Here is a 24,767-nt window from a genome sequence, read left to right as displayed (position 1 = left end):
GGACATCCCGCGGGCAAACATGCACGTTTGCAATCTGGGAGGAGAAGGTGGGGCGGGGGCTGCACCGGGTTGCTTCGGCTGCTGTCCAGCACCTTCATCTGTCACACCTTTGCATCAGCTGAATTCCCTGTGTCCCTCACTAGCTTCCTGTGTCCCTCACTAGCGGAGGTGCAGGGCTCGGGGCATCGGCTTGGCTGGTCTGGATAGCGCAGCCACGGCGTGAGCTCGGGAGCGAGCCTTTCTGCGGTAGCTGCTGAGCCCTGCATCCCAGCGTGGGCGGTGCGGGCCTGGGACCAGCACGGGGGTGGAGCCCCTGAATCCCTGTAGGGGCAGCAGTTTCCCCCAGGGATCAGGGACTCACTCCCGGGGGTACAGTCTGCAGCTCGCTCCTACTGGCCTTCCAACGATTTCATCAGCGCCTGCTTCCCTGAACCAAATCTGCCTAAAACAGCTTGATCCTTTTTTTTTTTTTTGCAATGGAAACTGTGTGATCTGATGGGTTACCAGTCACAGGGAGGAGTGAGAGGGAGTTGTGAGAATTTAAACATAGGAATATATGAAAGTGCCTTGAAAATTGTGGTATTATTATTATTATTAATTTTAAATGCCATCTGAAACTCATCTGTCATCCCATCTAAACAACTGATTTACCCAAGGACTTTCAGAAGACTTTAATGCAGAAGAGGCTCTCCACTGCGGAGCTTCTCCACAGCGCAAGTCTTACCGGCCGGTGTGGTCGTGGATTTTGGCGCCGGAAGCAAACTCCTGCGAGGTGTTGTCACACTGGAGGACGCTGGAGGGGCCACCCGGGCAGCCCCTTTGGGTGTGTCTTTGGAAGGCAGAGCTGCCTTCAGAGCCGGCTGGTCTTCAGTCCCAAAGGTTGAACCTGTGGAAGCATACAAGTTCATGAAAAATGGATGGACCCCCTTGCCGTGTGCCATTGCCGACCATCCTACCGCTGCCACCTGCTTTGGAACTTGACCCGACTCCTAGTGAGTGGCCTTGAAATGCATTTCTCTGGGACCAGATATGGGAAAGAGCTTCCTTTAGTCACCACAGGGAAGTCTGTCACTCCAACCCCCATGCCAGGGGCTCCACGAAAGCCAAGAGCAGCCTCACTTGTCTGAAGATTTTACACATGTGCTCACGCACACACAATCTGCTTGTGTGGATGTGGAGCTGCAGACGCGTATGGTCAGCATTTATTCTGTAACTCACAGAGGATGAACAACAGTGAGAAACAGTGTGAGTGACCCAGGGGAGACGAGAGCAAGAATGCACACGTGCACCACTGGTCCAGGAGGTGTATTCAGGGCTCCCTGAAACCCAGCTGACTTTACCTTGAGAAGAAGAGGCTTGGGATGAAGGTAGATGGGTGAGAAGTATGGAGACAGAGAATCCCTTTGAAACTCATGAAGCTTTTTGTCTGAAAAGCTGAGGCCTCATCAAACTAAGAGGACCTTGCATTAGAGTCCAGTTTATTGCAAAGGCAGATATTTATTGATCATTTCAGTTTCCTATTCAACGCAGAACAGGCTCTGCGTCTATAGGACAGCTTGTTTACAATGGACTGCTCTGAAGATAGGGCATACTGGGATTTGTGTCAGATTTAAATGCCCGGAATGGTTATGGCCTAATTTTTTCCTCTATATCTTTTCAAACCTATTATGGTTTATATATTTGTAATCTCTTAAAGACAATGACACCACCATCTATTCCTATTAAAGGATAAATCTTCTAAATGTACCTCTGGGTACAGCTGCAAGGACTAATCTACTAAATTAAATAGAGAGCCTGAATATACTGAGATTACCGCTTGTTGGGGATAAAACTATCCAGTTAGGAACATGACCATCTACTGTGGAAAACAGGCAATGACAGCTGGAAGAAGTATACAGAATTTTAGTGAAAGATTAAATTTTTTTGTTATCATCATTTTACAAGGATAGTCATAACATTCTATTTAGATAGGGCCTGCATCAAAATGATAACATTATTAAAATGGCTTTAGTGTTAAAATATTCGGAGTTTTATTCAACCCCTTAGAGTAAGAGATGGCTGCTCTCCTCCCTCTGAAAGTCTGTTTAAAATGGGTAAGATTTGTTTGGTTTCTAAAGAAAAGTGTATTTAGGAAGGAAAAGTAAAGAATGTGCAATTTCCTAACAGAGAACCTATGCCCTATAGTTATTTGAAGGTCCCGTGCAAGGTTTTAAATACTTTTAAACAGGGCTAGGAGAATGCATTTGATCCACACAAACAGAATAAAAATGATGAAACTCCGCTGAAAGGATGTACACTGTATCCTGAATTTCAGATTAAAAAGTAAGCACAGGACAGCCATATGCAGAAAAATGAAATGACCACTATCTCACACAGTACACAAAAATTAACTCAAAATGGATTAAAGACTTGAATGTAAGACCTGAAACCATAAAACTCCTAGAAGAAAACATAGGCAGTACACTCTTCGACATTGGTCTTAGCAATATCTTTCTAGATGTGTCTCTTCAGGCAGAGGAAGCAAAAGCAAACATAAACAAGTGGGATTATAGAAAACTAAAAAGCTTCTGTATAGCAAAGGAAACCATCGACAAAATCAGGGGACCACCTGCCAAATGGGAGAAGATATTTGCAAATAATATATCTGATAATGGGTTAATATCCAAAATACATAAAGAACTCATACAACTTAACAACAAAAACCCAGACAACCATATTAAAAAATGGGCAGAGGATCTGAATTGACATTTTTCCAAATAAGACATATAGATGGTCAACAGGCACATGAAAAGATGTCCAACATCACTAAATTATTAGGGAAATGCAAATTAAAACCATGAGACATCACCTCACAACTGTCAGAATGGCTGTTATCAATAAGACAAGAGGGGCTTCCCTGGTGGCGCAGTGGTTGAGAATCTGCCTGCCAATGCAGGGGACGCGGGTTCGAGCCCTGGTCTGGGAAGATCCCACATGCTGCGGAGCAACTCGGCCCGTGAGCCACAATTACTGAGCCTGCGCGTCTGGAGCCTGTGCTCCGCAACAAGAGAGGCCACGATGGTGAGAGGCCCGCGCACCGCGATGAAGAGTGGCCCCCGCTTGCCACAACTAGAGAAAGCCCTCGCACAGAAACGAAGACCCAACACAGCCATACATACATACATACATACATAAATAAAAAGACTGTAAGCAGACAAGAATAGCATTAAAAAATAATAATAATAATAATAAAAAAAGAAACTACCTTTAAAAAAAAAAAAAAATAAGACAAGAGGTAACAAGTGTTGGGGAGGAGGTGGAGAAAAGGGAGCCGTCAGGCACTGTTGGTGGGAGTGGAAATCCAGGCAGCTACTATGGAAGATAGTATGGAGGTTCCTCAAAAAATTAACAATAGAACTACCATTTGGGGCTTCCCTGGTGGCGCAGTGGTTGAGAATCTGCCTGCCAATGCAGGGGACACGGGTTCGATCCCTGGTCTGGGAAGATCCCACATGCCGCGGAGCAACTGGGCCTGTGAGCCACAACTACTGAGCCCGCGCGTCTGGAGCCTGTGCTCCGCAACAGGAGAGGCCGCGACAGTGAGAGGTCCGCGCACCGCGATGAAGAGCGGCCCCCACTCACCGCAACTAGAGAAAGCCCTCGCACAGAAACGAAGACCCAACACAGCCAAAAATAAATAAATTAATTAAAAAAAAAAAAAAAAAAAAGAACTACCATTTGATCCAGCAACTCCACTTCTGGGTATTTGTCCAAAGAAAACAAAAACACTAATCCAAAAAGATACCTGCACCCCCATGTTCACTGCAGCACTATTCACAATAGCCAAGATATGGAAACAACCTAAGTGCCCATCAGTGGATGAATGGACAAAGAAGATGTGCTACATAAACACATACCTACACACACACAATGTAATAGTACCCAGCCATAAAAAAGATAAAATCTTGCCATTTGAGACAACATGGATATACCTCAAGGGGATTACGCTAAGTGAAGTAAGTCAGACAAAGAAAAATACTGTATGACTTCACTCATATGTGAAATTATAAAAAACAAATATCCCCCAAGCCAAAATAAATGAAAAAACTAAACCAAAGAAACAAACACATAGATACAGAGAACAGCGGTTCCCATAGGAGAAGGGCTCCGGGTTGGGGGCTGGCAGTGGGAGGGCGAAATGGGTAAAAGGGATCAACAGTATGGTGATGGATGGAAACGAAAATTTCGGTGATAAGCATGTTGTAGGGTATACAGAAGTAGAAATATAATGGTGAACACATGAAACCTACATGTTATAAGTCATTGTCACCTCAACAGAAAAATAAAGTAAGCACGTGTTTGATCGAAACGTCATCAAGAAAAGGGACACCAGGCACCTGCAGAACAGTGAGTCTTAGCTTCTGAATCATAGTGCAGGCTCACCAGTCCCATCCTAGGACTCAGAGAATCTCTGGGGGTTGTAGGACATTTTGGGGGGGATGGCAATGGCTCGGCCACTAGAAATATTTCACATGGAATTACCTAATGTTCAGCCTCCTGCTGACATACTGCCAGAATAATCTAGTCACTGAAATGTGTAGTGGAAGTTGAATTGAACATAAAATCTTCCACACAGAGCCTTTTATTTATTTTTTTTTATTTTTTATTTTTTTTATATATATTTATTTATTTTATTTTATTTTTGACTGTGTTGGGTCTTCGGTTCGTGCGAGGGCTTTCTCTAGTTGCGGCAAGCGGGGGCCACTCTTCATCGCGGTGCGGGGACCACTCTTCATCGCGGTGCACGGGCCTTTCACTATCGCGTCCCCTCCCGTTGCGGGGCACAGGCTCCAAACGCGCAGGCTCAGTAGTTGTGGCTCACGGGCCCAGCTGCTCCGTGGCATGTGGGATCTTCCCAGACCAGGGCTCGAACCCGTGTCCCCTGCATTAGCAGGCAGATTCTCAACCACTGCGCCACCAGGGAAGCCCGAGCCTTTTATTTAACAATTTATTAAAGTTTCTTAAGAAGGGGAATATTTTGTATCATTTGTAGAGTTCAAATCCCCTTTTATCAAATCCTCTTGTGCCTGGCATTATTCTCTTACATGAAATTTATAATTCAGTGAACATGTCAATTTGGAGATCTGGCTGCTCTCCAGGCTGGGTAGTAATTCATCTGTTTGAATTAGGAAGTATCAAGGAAGCTCTGTACTCCCCTCTGAGAGAGGTCTTGAATTACCAAAAAATAAAACAAAACAGAATAATAAAATAAAATTGAACTCTGCTCTTGTCCCTTATTGTGGGAGACAGCTGGCAGTGAACAGTACCCCTCGTTGAAAACCAGCTTAAGTCGGCCAGTACTTAAAGACACATGATTCAGTAAGTGAAAAGTACTCTGAATTTGGAAACGGCTGCTGAATTCTGTAACTGCTCTGGGACTTCACAACAATGCAGACAACATCAAACCACTGCTTGGTAAGAGGAGAAAACAACCGGAAATAAACCGTGCCTGTGTGAGCCAGAAAGATGTTCTGGAGGATACAGCTAGTGAGAGTGGTCCAGGCGTCTAATCAGTCATCCCATTCCCAACCAACCAGAACCTACTGTGTCCCGAAGCATCCACACGATAAATGGTGCAGACTTGGGAGAAAGACAACCAGCCCTCCTCTCCCTCCCACCTCTCTGCTCCTCAGTTTCTTCATCTGTAAGTGACGATAATGATCATTGACTCCACAGAGCTGCTGTGAGATTTAAAAGAGCTAATGCAAGTGGATTTTTTTTAATCAAAATAAATTTATTAAAAGTATTCAAAGACCACTTCAAAGTTTAGCTGCCATCAGGACAGTTTTGGCACTCATAATGGACATGGTCGTTTTCTACACAACAGCACTCATTCTATTACACACACCGATTGACAATTCAAACAGACTGTTTCAGTTTTAGAGTTACGTGAGACAACAGTACTGATGATCTGTAGTCATAGGAACTTCAATACCCTTGCATATAGTAAACATATGTTACCTAGTACTAAAGAAACTACAGCTAAACCACTATGTGGTAACAAGGACTGATTTAGGGAGAAATGTACAGCCAGCTCACTAAGGCCACATAACCCCAAACCTATTGATTGTAAATGCTTCTGGACCAATAGTGTTACATCGTTATCTTTCAGTTGCAAGCTCCTGCTTTTCCAGCTTGAGACACGCCACGTTCAGACCACGCTTTCCCTGTGCTCCATCAGTTACGGAAGCTGTCCCAGTACCAGCTTCTCCTAGACGGCTACTGGCTTCCTGATTCACTACCCAACTCTGAATCAATAGTTCTGAGTGATGTTTCCTGAACACCCAGGCTGAATTCAAGGTCAGTCTTTTTGGCAGGTGACAGCCTTTCACCATAGGAAAAAAATGAAATGTCCTCGTTTCTGGGCTCCCTTTTTCATCTCAGGTAGCATGGGGCTCTGTGGTGATCTGTGGCTTTTTACACAAGTCCTGGTAGAATTCTGACTCCAAGAAACGGGGATAAGAGTTGTTCTCCATCAAGCTGTACACCTTTTTCTGGGCAGTTGTAAAGCAGCCACTTGTAGCCTCTTGTATGTTTTGGGCAAGTGAATTTTTAAAACGGTGATGCAAGAGTTAGTTCAAAAAAAAAAAAAAACATTTAGAGTGGTGTCCGGCGCATAGTATGCTCTTATGTGTTAGTTATGAACACTTACAGGTTAGCAACACAGCAAATGAGCTTTTCATAGGAACTTGGAAAGTATTCAAGGATTAATATCAGATGTCACATCATCATCACCAAAGTATGAAGGGATTCCTCTGCTCATAATAACCAAAGGACTACAGCATCCTGCTTCACTGCTGGATAGGGGCCATCTTTTGTAGATATCCAAATCATCACATCATTGACTTGCTATTTGGAAAGTAAGATCTCCTTCATTAGAGCGTGAGACTTTGCAAGGCCTATATTCTGCATGGTTATAGAATTCAGCTGGGTCCATTTCTATACATAAACCTAATCTCTCTACCTTTTTCTCTTCAAACTGTCAGGACAGCGATGCTTGTTCAGCACCAAATCCTAGGAGAAAACCATCTTCTTATTCTTCCTCCAGCGACAGCTCCTACAGTTCATTCCCCACATGCTTGGACACCCTGAGCTGATCAATTGAGTCTTTCAAATTTTCACTGGCAGGGCTTCCCTGGTGGTGCAGTGGTTGAGAATCTGCCTGCCAATGCAGGGGACACGGGTTCAAGCCCTGGTTTGGGAAGATCCCACATGCCGCGGAGCAACTAGGCCCGTGAGCCACAATTACTGAGCCTGCGCGTCTGGAGCCTGTGCTCCGCAACAAGAGAGGCCGCGATAATGAGAGACCCGCGCACCACGATGAAGAGCGGCCCCCACTTGCCGCAACTAGAGAAAGCCCTCACAAAGAAACGAAGACTCAACGCAACCAAAAATAAATTAAAAAAAAAAAAAGTTGCTAAGAGAGTAGACCTTAAAAGTGCTCATCGCAAGAAAAAAAAAAAACCTATAAAAAAAATTTTCACTGGCAGTTCCCTGGCAGTCCAGTGGTTAGGACTTGGCGCTTTCACTGCCGTGGCCCCGGGTTCAATCCCTGGTCGGGGAACTAAGATCCTGAAAGCCGTGCGGTGCAGAAGAAAAAAAAAACTTCATGAAGTCATGAATTTCAGACCATATTCAAAAACTAATTAAAAATGAATCAAAGACATAAATGGAAGGGCTAAAATTATAAAACTCTTAGAAGAAAACTGAAATTATGGTTTCTCAGATATGACACCTAAAGCACAAGTAACTAAAGAGAAAAAATGATAAATTAGACTTCATCAAAATAAAAACATATGTCCTTCAGAGGGCACTATTAATAAAGTGCAAAGACAACTGACAGAATAGAAGAAATTTACAAATCATATATCTGATAAGGGTCTAGTATCCAGAATACATAAAGAATTTTATAGCTCAACAATAAAAAGACAAATAACCCAATTAAAAATGAATGCAGGATTTGAATAGACATTTCTCCAAAGAAGAGCTATTGATAAGAATGGCCAATAAGCACATGAAAAGATGCCAACATCACTAGTCACTAGGGAAATGGAAATCAAAGCCATTAAATACCACTTTCAACCCACTAGGATGGGTATAATTAAAATACAGACAATAAGAAGTGTTGGTAGAGATGTGGAAAAATTGGAATCTTCATACATTGCTGGTGGGATTGCAGTACAGAGTAGTCTCTTTGGAAAACAGTTTGGCAGTTCTTCAAAATGTTAAACACAGAGTTACCATATGACCTAGCGGTTCTACCCTTGGGTATATGCCCAAGAGACTTGAAAACATAAGTCCACAAAAAACCTTGTACACAAATATTCATAGCAGCATTATGCATAATAATTTAAAAGCGAGAACAACCCAAATGTCCATCAAGAGATGAATGGTACATAAAATGTGGTTTACTCATACAATAGAATATTATTCAGCCATAAGAAGGAATGAATTATTGATAGAAGCTACAACATAGATGAACCTTGAAAATGTTATGCTAAATAAAAGAAGCCAGGCATGAAAGGCGACGTATTATACAATTCCATTTATATGAAATGTCCAGAATAGACAAAGCACAGAAGCAAGAGTAGATTAGAGATTGTCAGAGGCGAGGGGGCCAGGGGAGAGAGGACTGACTGCTAATGGGTAAAGGGTTTCTTTCTGGGGGTGATGAAAATGTTCTGGAATTAGGAGTGATGGTGTATAACCTTGTGAATATACCAACAACTACCAGATTTATGCATACAAGGGTGAATTTTATGGTATTTGAATTATCTACAAAATAAATCAATCAATTAAAAAATTCTCATACATCAGTTTTCTCTCCTGGATCCCCTGGTTGGAACAGGTTCCTCGAACTGGGATTCAGCTCTCACCTCTCCCCTGAGACCTCCTGTTCTCACGCAGGAGTGATTATTCCTACTCCCCATCCAGCGTCCCTGCATTGTGGCTACAGCAGATCCCAACCCGTCCGTCCCAGGGTGCTTCTGTCTCCTGGTGGCACACTCTTGAATAACACAAAAAAGAACACTCCTGGAAGCCACTACTGCATCCCATCCACTACAGCAGAAGGACCAAGTTCCCACGTGAGAAGGATGACACCCAAGGCTTCGCTAACTCCTTCACTTTTCTCATCTACTCCCACCAAATCAGGTGTGGGTCTCAGCGGCTCTGGTCCTACGCCACAGGCGGAGGAGGCCACGTGCAAATTCAGGCCAGACAAGGCTGCACTAAAGGAATGAAAGTCCCGCACAGGACTTGAGGCACTGGGCGGAGGAAGTGTAGATTTATAGGAGCCCTGACAGTCCCCTACAACGCGATGAGTGGTATCTACCCAACCTGCTCGGAAGGATCATTCTGACCATGACTGCAGTCAGCACGAGACGTCAGGGTTTCTGACGCATATCCCAACGCTCTTGTTACCACTTCATTTATTTGGAATGTCGATAACTGAGACTGAACTTTATTATTTTTTCTGTAACTATACACAGAAATTTTATTTATTCTTTTTTTTTAACATCTTTATTGGAGTATAATTGCTTTACAATGGTGTGTTAGTTTCTGCTGTATAACGAAGTGAATCAGCTATACGTATACATATATCCCCATATCTCCTGCCTCTTGCGTCTCCCTCCCACCCTCCCTATCCCACCCCTCTAGGTGGTCACAAAGCACCGAGCTGATCTCCCTGTGCTATGCGGCTGCTTCCCACTAGCTATCTATTTCACATTTGGTAGTATATATATGTCAGTGCCACTCTCTCACTTCGTCCCAGCTTACCCTTCCCCCTCCCTGTGTCCTCAAGTCCATTCTCTATGTGAGACTGAACTTTAAAAGAAGAAAGAATGGCAAGGAGGAATGAACACTAACCAGGCCAGAATGAGGTTCTATAGGGGAAGGCTGTAGAAGAAAAGCAAATCAGTTATTAATACTCTGAAGGCATTACAGCCAAACTTGAAGAAACATGTTTTCCTGATCCTGAGTATTTATCCATATTACAATGATTAAACTAGTCTCTTCACGGATTTTTTTAAACAATCCCAGGCAATCAAGTTGTATAATGTTCTGGCTGTGTGATTGCCTAATTGATGCATATTTCATTGATTTAGCAGCATTTATCACTTGGCAGCACAATTTAGTTTAATTATTAAGGTACCAAATGGATGTTTTATTTCCCGCCTCCTGCATATTTTAACCCAGGTGGATGCTTTATTTCTCACTAAAGAGCTAAAGTAAACCTGCTAGCTTACCAGTTCAGCAAAGAAATATCTCTGTCAAAATGAAGGAGACTAAGCCTTCTCTGTGCCAGGCTCTGCCCCAGGCAGGAGGCGCAGGACAGACGTGGTCCTGTCTTCACAGCACTTACATTCCAGTGGGGGGACACCCGGAGCACAGACAGGGACAGACAAAATCATCTCAAACTGTGACCAATTACAAAAGAAACACAGGAGCCGGACAAACTCAAGGGTGAAGGGGGTACTTTAAGTGGAGAGGTTGGGGAAAAGGTAATGTCTAAAGCAAACATTTCTCTCAGCTGCACACTGGCCCCCGCCCTCCTTTATTCTTGATTATTAATGGCCATCACTGTTCTAGAAACTTAGAATTAAAGCGTCAGAATCCTCCTGACTCTCTCCGTTCTGTCAACCAATGCAAGTCAGTGGACTTCCATTTCCGTTACAGACTCCAAATTTAAATCCCTGTCTGCTCCTGCTGGCACCCAGGTCAGCCCCTTAGCACCTATCGGGGACACAGTGTCACGGACCCCGCTCTTCCCCCCTCCCCCCTGCTCCCTCATTCACTGCATCTGCCTCCCTATACGTCTATGTGGTCTTCCACAGAAACTCCAAACTCTTCTTTCTGGCCCTCCAATTCTTGCATTATCTGGTCCCAACGTTTTTTTCCCACCTCAATTCCCACCACCACATCAAGAACAGTACAAACTCCAGGCAGGCAGGATTCCACCCTGCGAATTCCTGCCCCGCCATAAACAAGGCTACGCTTCAGAAGTATCTGCTGTACGAACAGAGTACTGAGCGCAAACCTGTCCCATGGGGCCAATGCTTCCTTTCATAGTCAACTCTTCTTCTCAATTTCTGAGCCCACAGACACTCTAAAAGCTTCACCCTTTCCTCAACAGCTCCCATGAATGCAGTCACACTGAGCACGGCCAAGGTGGGGCATCAGTTGCCTAAAAGGTGGGGACTGTCTATGGTAGTGCAGTGGTTTTCTAACATTTTTAAAAACAATACACAGAAAGATAAACAGAATTTAATGGTTTTTGGGTCTTTTTGCCCAAGCACCCCTACCCCTCTCCCCAAGAGAGGGTACCATTTACCTAATACTTTTTCTCTATATCATTTCAGTACCTGCTTTAGTCTCATCTTACATTAAGCTCTGGGTTTCATAAAGTTTGCGAGGATAACAGTTAAGTTGTTAAGACTGCCTGGGCTCAAGTCCTGGACAAGTTGTTCATTCTCTCTGTGCCTCATTTCTTCAACTGTAAAATGGGGATAACAGTGGTATCTACTCATTAGAGTTGTTGTATTAAAAGGGTTATTACACGTTTAGAATAAAGTGCTTAGGACAGTACGAGGTACCTATAAGCCCTTAGTAAAGGCAACATTGACATTATGCCCACTAACCCAACACTGAGCCTCATTCAAAGCCCATCAGCTTTATCAGCCTATTGCCTCTTGTCTTTTCTTCCAACCACCAACATCTCATGGCTTCACATCTTTCCAAGGCAGTAACTGGAGTCTGGCTCTGAAGAGGCACCTCTAAAGAATCATGGTTCTCCCTCTATCCACCTTTCCCCAGTAGCCTAAGTCCTAATGAAAGAAGGAGAAACACATGGCATGCATTTCACTACTCCCACTTCACCTAGAGTGACTGTTAACTTCTCACTAATCCAGGGCTGGGCTTAGCATCTTCCTCAACACAGTACTCCAGGAATCTGGTAAATGATTCCAGCCCTGGACCAGAGGACATCATGGCATCCTAATCATCATGGCATCCTGATTAGGATGCTGGATTACACAGAATCCTAATCAGGCAGCAGGACACACCTCTCTAGGTCAGGTACTGGGTAGAAGAGGGTTCCTCTAGGTCCACAGGAACTCTCTGGATTCCCGCTGCAGGGCCCCCCCTCCTGAGCTCTGCTGGCTGGACTTTGACAGCAAGGTCTTAAGAATAATCATAGTAATAGTGCCATACAGTAGAGTCACAGACACCACAGGCTCTGCCTAAATTCAATACCTGATGTGAAACCTACTAGTAATATTCTCTTTAAAGGGTTAATTAATTAAGCCTCTTTTACAAAATGGCTTATTTATTTACCCTCTGTCATTAGGTTAACCTGAGAATTATGTTCTTTTTTCATTTGTTTTTCGTTTTGTTTTGTTTTGGCTGTGCCACGCGGCATGCAGGATTTTAGTTCCCCAACTAGGGATCAAACCCTTACCCCTTGCAGTGGAAGCACGGAGCCCTAACCACTGGACCACCAGGGGATTCCCAACCTGAGAATTAAATGAGAAAATACATAAAGATCACTTTGCAAAGTGCCTGGTACTCAATAAATGTTAGCTGTCATCACAAGTATCGTCAGCTGTCATTTTGTCAAGTGCCTCATCTGTCCCACGTGACTCCTAATGGCACCTTGTTTTATGAAATCCTGTTCCATGCAAGCCCTACGGAAATACCCTCAAGACATCCCTAACTCCACCAGATCAATAAGGGAAGCAGATTAGCGGACACCAACGCTGACAGCCATCTCTACCTTCACAAGTTTCCACTGCTTCAAAAGGTAGTTTTCGCAGTGCCGCAGGGCTAGGCATACTTTCCCAAAATTTCCTTCTTTTAACAATGATCACAATTAAATCATCACAGAGGATTAGAAAAAAAATACAACACTTTTGTCCCCCTACTCTCTACCCCCCTCCTCCCCACCCAGACACTCCAGAAAAGCTTCCTCATCTTTTCCTGGAGTTCATTCTAATACATAGCAAAGAGGGTCCTCTTTTTTTTTTATTTCTGCTCAGGAAACAGGGGGACTGTGGGTGCAGCTGAACTGGTAAGGTGAGATACACAGTCCAGGGACACAAATGTTAAAGGGAGAGTGGGTCTGTATGAGTGGTGCCCTTCCCTCCCATCTGTGACATCCGGCAACGTGGGCAAGCCTTCCGGTCCTTTGTAGCCTCAGTAAATGCCATCTTTTCTATAACATCTTCTCTTAATTCCCCTCTAGGTAACAGAACTACTGTAAGAAAAACCAAGCTGGTTAACAAAGAGAGCAAAGGCCAGGGGGTGATCATACCATCTCTCTTAAAAGCATAGATGTAATCACGGAAGATAAAAGCCAGCGTCACTCAGCCCAGGACATTTGAACTCCCAGCACATAAGTGACTTAAAGCTTCTTTTTGACTTGAGAAATTCTCTTTAATATTTACCAAGTCACATTCCCAAAGGAGAGAACATCGTCAAATATTGATGCAGGTTAGTGACTTAAAAGACCAAAGGCTAACACGGTATTTCAAGAGACTTTTGAGTAATTAAAAGCAACTTCTCACCAGTCCTCTTTTATATCAATTAGACCAGTTGTAATAAATCCCTTTTCCTTATCTGAAGTACTTAAAAGCTTGAGGCCTCATCCATGAATACTCTGGTTCATCACTGTGTGAATCTTTCAGTAGTTAATACCTTGGGGAAAATAGTTAAACTGGAGCATTTTAATTATATGCTTAATATGGGAGTTGTTAAAAGATAAGAGCATCTGATCTGAACTCAATTTAAATTCTGCTGAAGTTATTAATAAGGTATAAGAAATTACAGAAATGATCAAGGGCTTATCTACCAGCTTTTATTAATAGAGCAATAAGAAAAGTTAGGTGTTCCACTTCCATAGCTTGGATTTGGGGCTCTAATATAGTTTGCTTTTTGTGTCACAGATCTGTTTAATTAATTGTTTTGAAGCATCCAAGGAATGCATGAGTTACTCCGCGTCAAACACTGCTTCTGTAAGCCACAGTCTGGCAGCAAACCAAGTCCAAATCCTGAGAAACCAAGTCAAATGTTGAAAAGTGGGTCTGTGCAACTGAGCCCTAACCTTCTTTCCTATATATTTTATAAACACTTCAGGGGCTGCTAGAAGAAGTCAGAATTGTACCTCTAGCCGGGATTTCTTGCCCTCTGAAAAAGAACCCTTTCTACTTAGTAGCTTCTGGAGAATATGAAACCTTTAAGGGAGAAGAAACTGAACAGCCTATTAAAAAATGAACAGCCTATTGGCTTTAGGAGGTTTGCCAACTTGTAAATCCAAATAACATTCATCCCTTGAACTCTAAGAATTTTCTCTCCCCTCCAGGGAGCTGGAAAACTCGCCCTCTTCCTTTAGGGTCCGAGAGGGAAGTTATCTTCCCTTTTTTTTTTTTTTTTTTTTTTTTTTCTCTTTCAACATAGTATTGGTTTTGTTGCTCAATGACAACTTCGTTATTCTTTCCCTTTGGCCCAGAGTTTTCCAGCAGGGCACTACCCAGATCTTGGACTGGGTACGTCTTTGCTGTGGAGGCTGCCTTGAGCATTGTAGGATGTTTACCAGCATCCCTGGCGGCCTCTACCCAGTGGATGCCGGTAGCACCCTCTCTCCCTGCCCATCCCCAACCTGATTTGTTGTGACAATCAAAAAATGTCTCCAGATATTGTCAAATGCCCTCTAGGGGCAAAAACCATCTCCAGTGGGAACCACTGCTCTAGTTGAATGAAAGACTGAAAGATTTAGTGAAAAGACAGTACTTACTTGTCTTAGTGGAAAACGAGACTGGTAATATCTAAAATTCTGCTGGGTTAGCTTGATAGCTAATTCTTTAATAATTCTTGATAGCTAACTTTTGGTTACTTCTTTAGCTAAACGAAGGCTGTACAAAAATACCTTCAATATTCAACAATGCTTTAATGCCTGTCAAGTAATGGACCTTCCCTGCTTTCCATATGTAACACCCTAGTCTGTCTCAATCAGAAACGGGGAAAATGTACTGAAATCTTCCTGACTCTGACAGCCTTGGTCCAAAACCATGAACCCCCAGGAGCTGTACTAATGTCCAAATACAAGTATCTTGATAACATAAATAGCAACTGTTTTCAACTGAAATTGTATGGGGAAACCTCAATAGAAAACAGATGGTAATGCTCTTCAAGCAGTTTAAATCATCATGGTTTAATGGCAAATATGTCATTCCTTGGAAGAATCCTAGGGTTACAGAGAGAAATAAACAGTTTTTAAAGCATTATAATTACTGGACTTATGAATCAAAACAAAACAAAGAGAATCCTCCTTTGCTTTGCTTTGGCTGCGCCCTTCTGGCTCCAGTGAAAGGGCACTGTGGTCGCTGAGGCCCGTGGTAAGTGCTGCGCACTGAGAACACGGCAACCCTGCGACAGTCACTAACTTTCTTCCCTTGCATCTTCATTTGTAACATTAGAAGAGCAAGCACCGCTGGGACCACAAAATCATGTCTAGAGTATCTCATATGCAGTAAGCACTAAATAAATGGTAGGCTCCCCTCTCCTGGCCTCTGAAAACCATTTGCTCTTCCTTAGTTTATGGACACAGTCCTTTTCCTCAAAGTCCTTCCCAATAGAAAATTTCAAAATCGAAATCCTTATTTCCATTCATCGTTATGGGTAAAGGTATGACTGGTACCTGCTGTCCAACCATCATCTATGTAAAATAAAAGCACAAATATTGAAAAACCTACCACAAAATCACTCAGGCAAACATTATTCAAACTGGTTTTTGCAAATTATCATCAACAGACTAGTAAATGAACCTTACAACCCCTTTAAATCCTTCAAATTTCATGATATGCGAGCAAAGGCTTCCGTTGACCACTTCCCTTAGGGAGATTTCTCAAGGATGCCGCCAGCAGCCTCCACACTAAGCCTAAAGCAGCGAAGCCAGGCTTGTCTCTCGGCTTCTGGATTTTATGAATCTCTGATCCCAAGCTCAAGCTTGCGAGTTTCAATTCTTCTGCATCTCCTCTCTCCACAAGGGCTTTCCTCTCCATTCCTCCAACAATGGCGATGTCGTATGCGGGGTAACCGTGAGGTGCAAACCAGGCACAGGTGAACACCTGGGGTCACCCTGCAACCCCAAAGGGCCGGGAGTCCCATGTCTGCACTGGGCCATGTTCAGCATCCGTTCCTGCCTGCTCTCCCACAAACTAAGCAACTGCCGGCTCATGAATTCTCTTTCACTTCTTGTTTTTGTCGTTGTTAGAAATTCATAAAGTTGAAAAATGTTTGTCAATAAAGAATAAGTATAAATATTACTCATAGAGCTGAAAATTCATAAATTAAGGTTTACAAGCAGAAGCATTTCAATCAGTAGCAGAATCTGAATTCTGCATTAGTCAGAACATGTGTCTGAAGGGCACAGAATTCCAAGAAAGCTTCGCCTTAACTAAGTGGCAGTAGCTTTGGGCCAGGTAGGTACAGGGAATGGGGGCTGGAACCTTCTTTTTGTTCTGCTCTGAACACGGCACCTAAGGCTGTGTGCACAGAAAGCAAAGAATGGGCCAGCCTGCTGCCTGGGGGCTTAAGCAGAAGTGGAATAAATTGTTCCCTAAAATATTAATGAAATGCAACATCTGCTAAGGTCTCCTTCCCTAAGGGGACTTCTGGCAAAGTGTCAGGCAGCAGATAGGAACAAAATCCTGGGCTATTCCAAGGAGGAAAATTTTTATTTTAAATAAAGGCAAATTCTAAACATAGATGTAATCAAGGTATGTGTGTGAACAGGATGCTAAAATGTCTTCCAGGAGCCCTGTTCCCCAGTGTACACGCCCTGCATAATCTGCGGGAAGGTGAATCTGAGGCATTTGACTCCAGTGAGTAAGTTGCATTATACAGCACATTGGATATTAGGAAAGGGAATTATCTGGGTGTGCCTGACCTAATCACACTAGCCTTTTACAAGCACAGCGTTTTCTCTGGCTGGAGGCAGAAGAGCAAGTCAGAGATTCAAAGCACTAGACGGATTCAACACCCCATCCCCAGCTTGGAGGTTGAGGGGACCAGGAGCAGGGAATGTGGGCAGCCTCTGGTTGCTGAGGGTAGTTACCCACTGACAGCTGGAAAGAAAAGGGGACCTCAGTCCTACAACCACAAGGAAGTAAATTCTGCCAACAGTTGAATGAGCTAGGAAGTGGATTCTTCCCCAGAGCCTGGAAGGGAGAATTTCAGCCCAACCAACACCTTGACTTCAGCCTCTGAGACCTTGAGCAGAGAACTCAGCTCTGCCATATGTGAGCAAATAAACAGGTATTGTTTTAAGTGGATAAGTTGGTGGTAGTTTGTTAGGTGACAATAGCGAACTCCTACAGACTACTACCTAGCGCATCAGCCAAGTAGACGTGACAAGCTGGTCCAGCACAGTGCTGCATGGAGATGGGCCCCAGGGTAAGGGAGGCTGCAGCAGAGGCAAGGACAGGCCAGGACACCCCAGCTGCTGCCCTGATCCCCTGAGCTGGCTACCCTAGTGGAAAGCATATGGAGTCACCACATATAAGCTGGAGTGACTCAGAAAAAAGGCTGAGTCCTTCTGAATCTACATTTCCTCATCTATAAAATGGGTTCTGGTGCAAATTAGAAGAAATAACCTAGACGAAGCATCTAGCAGGGTTCCTGACACATAGTAGATATTCACTGAATGTTACCTTCTTTCTCCAGTCTCTTTGACATCCTCCTCTTTCTCAAAAACAAAACTAATCATTTTCAGTGATCCCTTACTACTTTTGTTTTTAATTTATTTTTTTATACAGCAGGCTCTTATTAGCCATCCATTTTATACACATCAGTGTATACATGTCAATCCCAGTCTCCCAATTCATCACACCGCCACCACCACCCCCTGCCGCTTCCCCTTACTTCTTATAAAGTAAATCAGAGCTCCTTAGTAGACCAAGGAAGGCCACTCCCTCCTTGGATCTTAAAGTCTGATATTAGACTATTTATCATGCTGTGAATATACCATGATGTTTTTTGCTTTGTTGCCTTTAAGCATGTGGTTCTCTCTACCTGGAATGCCTTTCCCATTCCCCTCCTGCCAGGTGAACTCTGTTTCGTCCTTTAAAACTCAGCTTAAGTGTTACAACCATAGTAAACTATTCTGGGAAGGTTGCAGATAACGCTAATGATATTTTGCTCTGAGGTTCCAAAGTCCTCTGCATGCACATCTACTTGCCCCATGGTAACATGAAGGAGTTTGGACTTGATCCTGAAGGCAACAAAAAGCCACCGAGGGGTTTCAATATGGAATGACATGGTCATGTATACATTCTAGAAAGATGGCCATGGCTGTGGAATGGGGAAAACGGATTAGAATGGAGCAAGGCTGGAAACAAAGACGCAATCCAAAGCTGTTTTAGTAGATCAATAAGACAAAGTAAGGGTCTTGACTAAGTAATATCTATTGTAAATAGTACTGGGTACATCAACTGTTTTGCAACAGTGAAGGTCCGACCAGAAGAAGGCTATTTCAGAGGAAGCATTTAGAAGCAGGTGAGGGGCCAATATTACTGTTGATGAGCCATCACTGGGTTGAGAATACCTGCTTGGACAAGTCTTTAATGCTAATGAGCCCTGATCTGGACCAACTCCAAGCCTGGTAGGATCCTGAATAAGGTGTGAGGAAAGTTCATTCCAAAGCAGATAAAGCTGGTTTATGATCAATTAAGAGTGAGAAAAGTCATGGTGATTACAAACCACTTAAGGGTCCCACAGTAGTAGAGATGCTGCTTTTCTTGCAAAATGTCAAACATTTTTAAACACCAGAATTAAGTCTTCTGTTTCTTTCCTTCCCTGTTTTTAGGAAGTGAAATACCCGTCTATTCTGTTGACAATTGTTCTCAAAGCCACATGCATTTGCAGACCTTAAAGAACCAGGACATGAAAATACAATGATGACAATAAAATATAATGATGCCCTCTTCCCTTTGTTGGTGCTCTGCCGTCCTCGCCCCTCTGTCCAGGCTCGGCCCATGCCCCTCACTGTGGCCCTTCCTGCCCTGAACAGTCAGCATGGGGGCTCAGGCTCACCAATCTCCCCTATAGGAGTGGCAACAGGGCCCATTTCAATGCCAGGACAAGCTGTCCAGTGTGGGCCACCAGATTCCTGCTCCCCAAGTTGCTATCTGGCAGACACAGTGATACATCCGTGCTGGTCACTGGGTTCCCCCTTGGCTCACTGCCCTGTCACTTTATAAACCACAGCCTCACAGCTGGAATCCCCAACAAGGACCTTTGCCTCTGATTTACTGCTTGATATGGTGCTAACGCTCCAAACCCCTGCCAGGAGTAGACCCCGGTCACTGCCCAGGCCTGCAGGAAACAGAAACTAACATTGGCCAAGGGCTAATACCAGACAAATAACTTTTACCAAACACCTACATAGATGCACTCATTTAATCTGTGCAATCTGCTGCTCATTTTGCAAAAGCAGAAACTAAGGCTGAGTAATTTGAGCCAGGACAGATTACAAAGGCAATAAATGCACAGTCAGCATTCAAATTCGAGTCTGATTCCAAAATCCAAGTCCTTTCAACAATTCAACACAGCCTGCCCAGAAACTGAAGGCTGTTCCCGAACCTCAGCTGTCTGGCGGCCAGGAGTGGTAAGTGATTCCTGGGGATGGATCCATCTTCTAGAAATCAGTGTCCCCGCACCTGGAGCGCCCGTTACCTTCTACCCCGCCGCCCCCAGTCTCTGGCTGACAGCTCTGCTTCACACAGCAGTTAGGAGTCCATGAACCACAGAACTGTGCTCTCTTGGCTTCTTCAAATCCCAAAGGGTAGAGCCTGGGATTTTAAAAGTGTGGTCCTAAGAGAAGTCTTTAATCTGGTATATTTCTGACACTGTTAATTAGTCTTTGATGGTATTTTCTAGACAAATGTAAAACCATCACAGAACAATGTCCCCAAATGAAATTTAGAACCAATATTGAATATGGGTGAGATCCTTTACCTTTGTGTATAAATAGTCAGAATTTTAATTCTGGGATGATGACAGTTTGACAGATGGACCAGAGGGGGCTGCAAGCAAACCTAATAGAAACTCACGTAACAGAGGAAGAAATCCTCACTTAATCTCATCTGAAATGGAAAAGCACCAGGATTAGTCTCAAAAACAAAGCCCAAGGCTGATCCGCCTTCCTTGCCCTACCCTCACCTGGATCCTTCCATCCCTGCTCCCTTAGCCAGTTCTGCTACATGTGCCTCCAGCTACATGGGGTGCAATTACAGTGGCTGCAGTCATAAAATATTCACCTGGGAATGACTTCATGCTGATGCAAGTGTGCACCGTGGGCAAAAATCATTTTGCTTGTGAGCTAGCGGATACTCAGAACTTGGAATCTTTCAGAAAAAAATCACAGGGCACATTTAATTCAAGTCAGCAATTTTGTGACAAAAAATTTAAGTGGTGGCACGGGTATTGTAGCTTTAAAACTACCGAACAGCGGAGAGAGAGGGAGAGAGAGAGGAAAGCAAGGCAGCAAGTGGTCCATGATTATATAGTTTGATCACCAGCTCAGCTGGCAGTTATGTATTTCCAGGTCAAGAGTACAAAAAGTTGAGAACGTGCAGAACGCCGTAGGTGGAGGTAATCTGAGCTGACAGGGTTTTCATATTTCTATCAAGTGCTCCTCGATTTTCCTGTCACAGGGAAGGAATCATTGGGGCACAAGGACAAAGCTAAATGGATTGGAAGCTTAGCAAAGGCAAGAGACACTTACTCTTTTAAACTGAGGTGGGGTTCTTCCTTGAGTGACCTGAAGTTGTGTTTCTCGGAATGGAGACCCCACTGCTATGCAAGTGAGGCGGTGAGAAGGCTAAGCTCGTTGGACATGTCCAGCTGCCCTAAAGCAGCAGCTCACGGTCACATGGCACCAATCTTCCCAATAAGTAACCTCCACGCCGGTAAGACGCGCCGCTGCCCTGCACTAGGGCACGTCCAGTCAACCGGGTGGCCAAACACCACTGCCTGCTCTTGCATGAAGTATTTCTTAAATCCACTCTTCCATTCCTAGGCCAGTGCCTGGGTCCAGGTCCAGCACATTCTTTTCTCTGTCTTCACATTTCTTTGTTCATTCACTCATTCACTTATTCATTCATTCATCTCATTCAAAAGACCCTCCTCTGTGCCTGGAGAAGACTACACCATGTAAGCCCCAGTGGAATGAAACATTTAGCAAGGAAGACATTAAGCATATGATCACACTTGGGACTTCCCTGGTGGTCCAGTGGTTAAGAATCCGCCTTCCAATGCAGGAGACTCGGGTTCAATCCCTGGTCGGGGAACTAAGATCCCACATGCCGCGGGGCAACTAAGCCCGCGCACCACAACTACTGAGCCCGCACACCACAACTACCGAGCCCACGCACTTTGAAGCCCACGCACCACAGCTAGAGAACCCCGCACAGCGCAACGAAAGATCCCGCGTGCCGCAACTAAGACCCGACGCAGGCATAAACAAACAAACAAATAAATAAATATTTTTAAAGAAATAATAAAGTCATTTGAAATCTTTAAAAAAAGAAAAGCATATATAACACTTAAAATTATCCACAGTTAGACATAATGGCAACCAAATCCCCCACCATCGTTGTTGCCCAACTTTCCAACTTGCTCTCTGTTTTTTCCAGACCCCAGGTCACCTTCTAATAAACTATCCCATTTCTGGGTTTATTATGTTTGTTTATTTATTTAGTCTCATCTGTTAGAATGTAAGTCTACAGGGATTTTGTCTCTTTTGTTCACTGATATATCCCAACACCTACGAGCGCCTGGCTCAGAGAAGCTACCTGATAGATACCTCTTTAGTGGATGGATGAATATCCTCAAGCCTACGGAGGAAAAGTACAAGAAAAGAATAAGTTCTAACTTAATCTGGGGGTGGGGAAGGTCTGGAAAGACTGTTCCACAAAGTCATATGTAAACTAAAACCTGAAGGATGAGGTTAGCTAGGTGAATAGGGTGGGGAGTGTTTGGGGAAATGGAGTGGCACGTGCAAAGGCCCTGAGATGGGAAGGAAGGATGAACTTGTCAGTGGTCTGAAGGATGGTGAAGTCAAGAAACAGGGGCACAAAGGGTGGCGGTGATGCTGGGTGAATCTGAATCCAGTAAGAAGGCGGAGCCTGGATCACATATCCGGCTTTTAACCTAAGAGCTACTGGAAGCCACTAAAAGGTCCTCACAGGGGAGCTCACGATCTGATGTACTTTCTTCAAAGATCCCTCTGGCTGCAGTGAAAAGACAGCAAGAGTGGTTATCGAGTGAGGGGTATGCTTTTGTGGCAGTCCAGGCATGAGACGACAGAGATGGTGGTAAAGACAGACAGGAGGACAGATTCAGGAAATACACAGTGGGTAAAATGGACAGGAGTTGGTGGTTGATTGGAAGCGGTGGCAGAGGAAGTTCTTACAGATGACTCCCAGGCCAGGTCAGGTGTTTGCCTTAAACCACCTGGAGGATGGTAGCATCACTTACTTTGATAGAATATTCTAGAGCAGGGACAGATTGCAGGGAAAGGAGGCAGGTCATGAATTCAGCTTTGGGCAAACTGAGTTTCAGAGCTTGGTGTCATCCAGACAGAGATGTTGAACAGACATGAGATGTCTGCTCAGATGTTAGCTCTCAGGGACAGCTGGACCATCCTACTGAAGCATCCTCCCTGCACTGTCTGTCATCCCCGCTTCCGCATCAGCATCCGAGAACAAGGACCACATCTGCATCTGGACCAGCATCTAGAATACTGCCTGGCCCATAGTAAGGACTCCATAAAATCTGCTGAATAAATCAAGAAGCCCAGGACAGACACTAGGCTGGAGGTGGAAAACTGGGAGTGGACAGCGTAAACTGTGAAGCCACTGGATGGATGTGACTGTTGGAGGGAGAAGAGAAAAGGACTTAGGGTGAAGCCCTCAGAAGAAAGGGAAAAAACTCAAAATGTAAAATGAGGTGTTAAAGACAGGAAAGTCCCAAAGAAGCACATTTAGTATAAATATCCAATTCTCTCTCTAGGTTGCCCTTCTGGCAGAATGTTCTTCCTGCTGTATCTCATCAAGAAATGTCCTTGTGGGGGGCTTCCCTGGTGGCGCAGTGGTTAAGAATCTGCCTGCCAATGCAGGGGACACGGGTTCGAGCCCTGGTCTGGGAAGATCCCACATGCCGCGGAGCAACTAGGCCCGTGAGCCACAACTACTGAGCCTGCGCGTCTGGAGCCTGTGCTCCGCAACAAGAGAGGCCGCGATAGTGAGAGGCCCGCGCAGCATGATGAAGAGTGGCCCCCACTTGCCGCAACTAGAGAAAGCCCTCGTACAGAAACGAAGACCCAGCACAGCCAAAAAATAAAAATTAATTAATTAATTAATTAATTTAAAAAAAAAAGTCCTTGTGACACTTAAAATTTTCTCCCACTTTAAACCAGTGTGTCCCCTCCAGCCACTTACCTTTTCTCAACACATAGTCCCCACACATCCCTTGCTCAATGTGGCCGGGACACTCTTATCCTGGCTCCTAGAAAGGGCTAGTTAACAGGACGAGTCCCAAAGGTATACATTATTATTATCGTTTGGTTACCTTATGTTTTAGCTAGACCTAGTTTAAGAACTCAGTCAGAAAAGACAATGTGTCCATGGGAACAAGTATTTCATGCTCTAACTAGAGCCCTCGCTTGGAAGTACTTCTCCACTGATTTGGAGAAAGGGGATTACTTCACCTGTAAAATTAGTTTGGACAAGAGGTGGGACCCTAGAGCCTGAAGGACAAACCAGTTTTATTTCCATTCCAAGCTTGAACTGCCAAGTTCAGAGGATTCCAAATGCTTGGTTGTAACTTCTTATTAAAACTTCAAAACGGTACGGTGGTTCCTCAAAAAATTAAACATAAAGTTACCATATGATCCAGTAATTCACCTGGGTGTATATACCCAATTGAATTAAAAAGTAGGGAGCTAAACAGATATTGGTACACCCATGTTCACAGCAGTGTTATTCATAATAGCCAAATGTGTGAACAACCCAAATATCCATGGACAGATGAATGAATAAACAAAATATGGTCTACACTTCCAACGCAATATTATCCTGCCACAAAAAGTAATGAAAATTTGATATGTGCCACAACATGGATGAACCTTGAAGTCATTTTGCTAAGTGAAATAAGTCAGACACGAAAGAAAACAGAGAGTATAACTGTACTTATGTGAAGTGTCTGGAATAGTCAAATTCACTGAGACTGAAAGGAGAAACCCTGGTGATTGCCCGGGACTGAATGAAGGGAGAAGCAAATGAGGAATTACTGTTCAATGGGTGCAGAGTTTCAGTTTGGGAAGATAAAAATGTTCTGGAGATGGATGGTGGTGATGGTTGTAGAACAATGTGAATGTACTTAATTCTACTGAACTGTACACTCAAAAAAGGCTAAATTGGTAAGTTCTATGGTATGCATATTTTACCACAATTAAAGACAAACATGCAAGCAAACAAGCCAAAAAACCTCCTAACACCCCAAATGGTAGGCATTCTATCCCAATTTCAGAGGCAAGGAAGTCGAGGCTGAGTGATATTACCTGAGTAAGTACAGAACTTGGCTCTTAATTTATGCTAAATAATGTTGTTCATACGAACTTGGGTGGAACATCTTATATTCCTTCTACAATTTCCACCACAGTCTCACTC

The 24,767-nt window shown here is 43.9% G+C and overlaps 1 protein-coding gene across 1 annotated transcript in view; it reads right to left on the bottom strand.

Moving 5' to 3' along the window:
• Positions 1-671: 671 nt before the first annotated feature.
• LOC309615795 (microtubule-associated tumor suppressor candidate 2-like) overlaps positions 672-24,767 on the bottom strand; it is a gene marked incomplete at its 3' end in the record, with an annotated part of 335,518 nt that continues 311,422 nt past the window's right edge. The window contains exon 8 of the mRNA XM_082365770.1: positions 672-886. Coding sequence (XP_082221896.1) covers positions 672-886 — 215 coding nt within the window. The remainder of the gene's footprint in view (positions 887-24,767) is intronic.

This window comes from Balaenoptera borealis (genome assembly GCF_965194805.1).
Source record: "Balaenoptera borealis genome assembly, chromosome: 18".
NCBI lineage: Eukaryota > Metazoa > Chordata > Mammalia > Artiodactyla > Balaenopteridae > Balaenoptera > Balaenoptera borealis.
The sequence above is the reverse complement of the archived record's forward strand: the minus strand, read 5'-3'. Positions and strand labels throughout refer to the sequence as shown.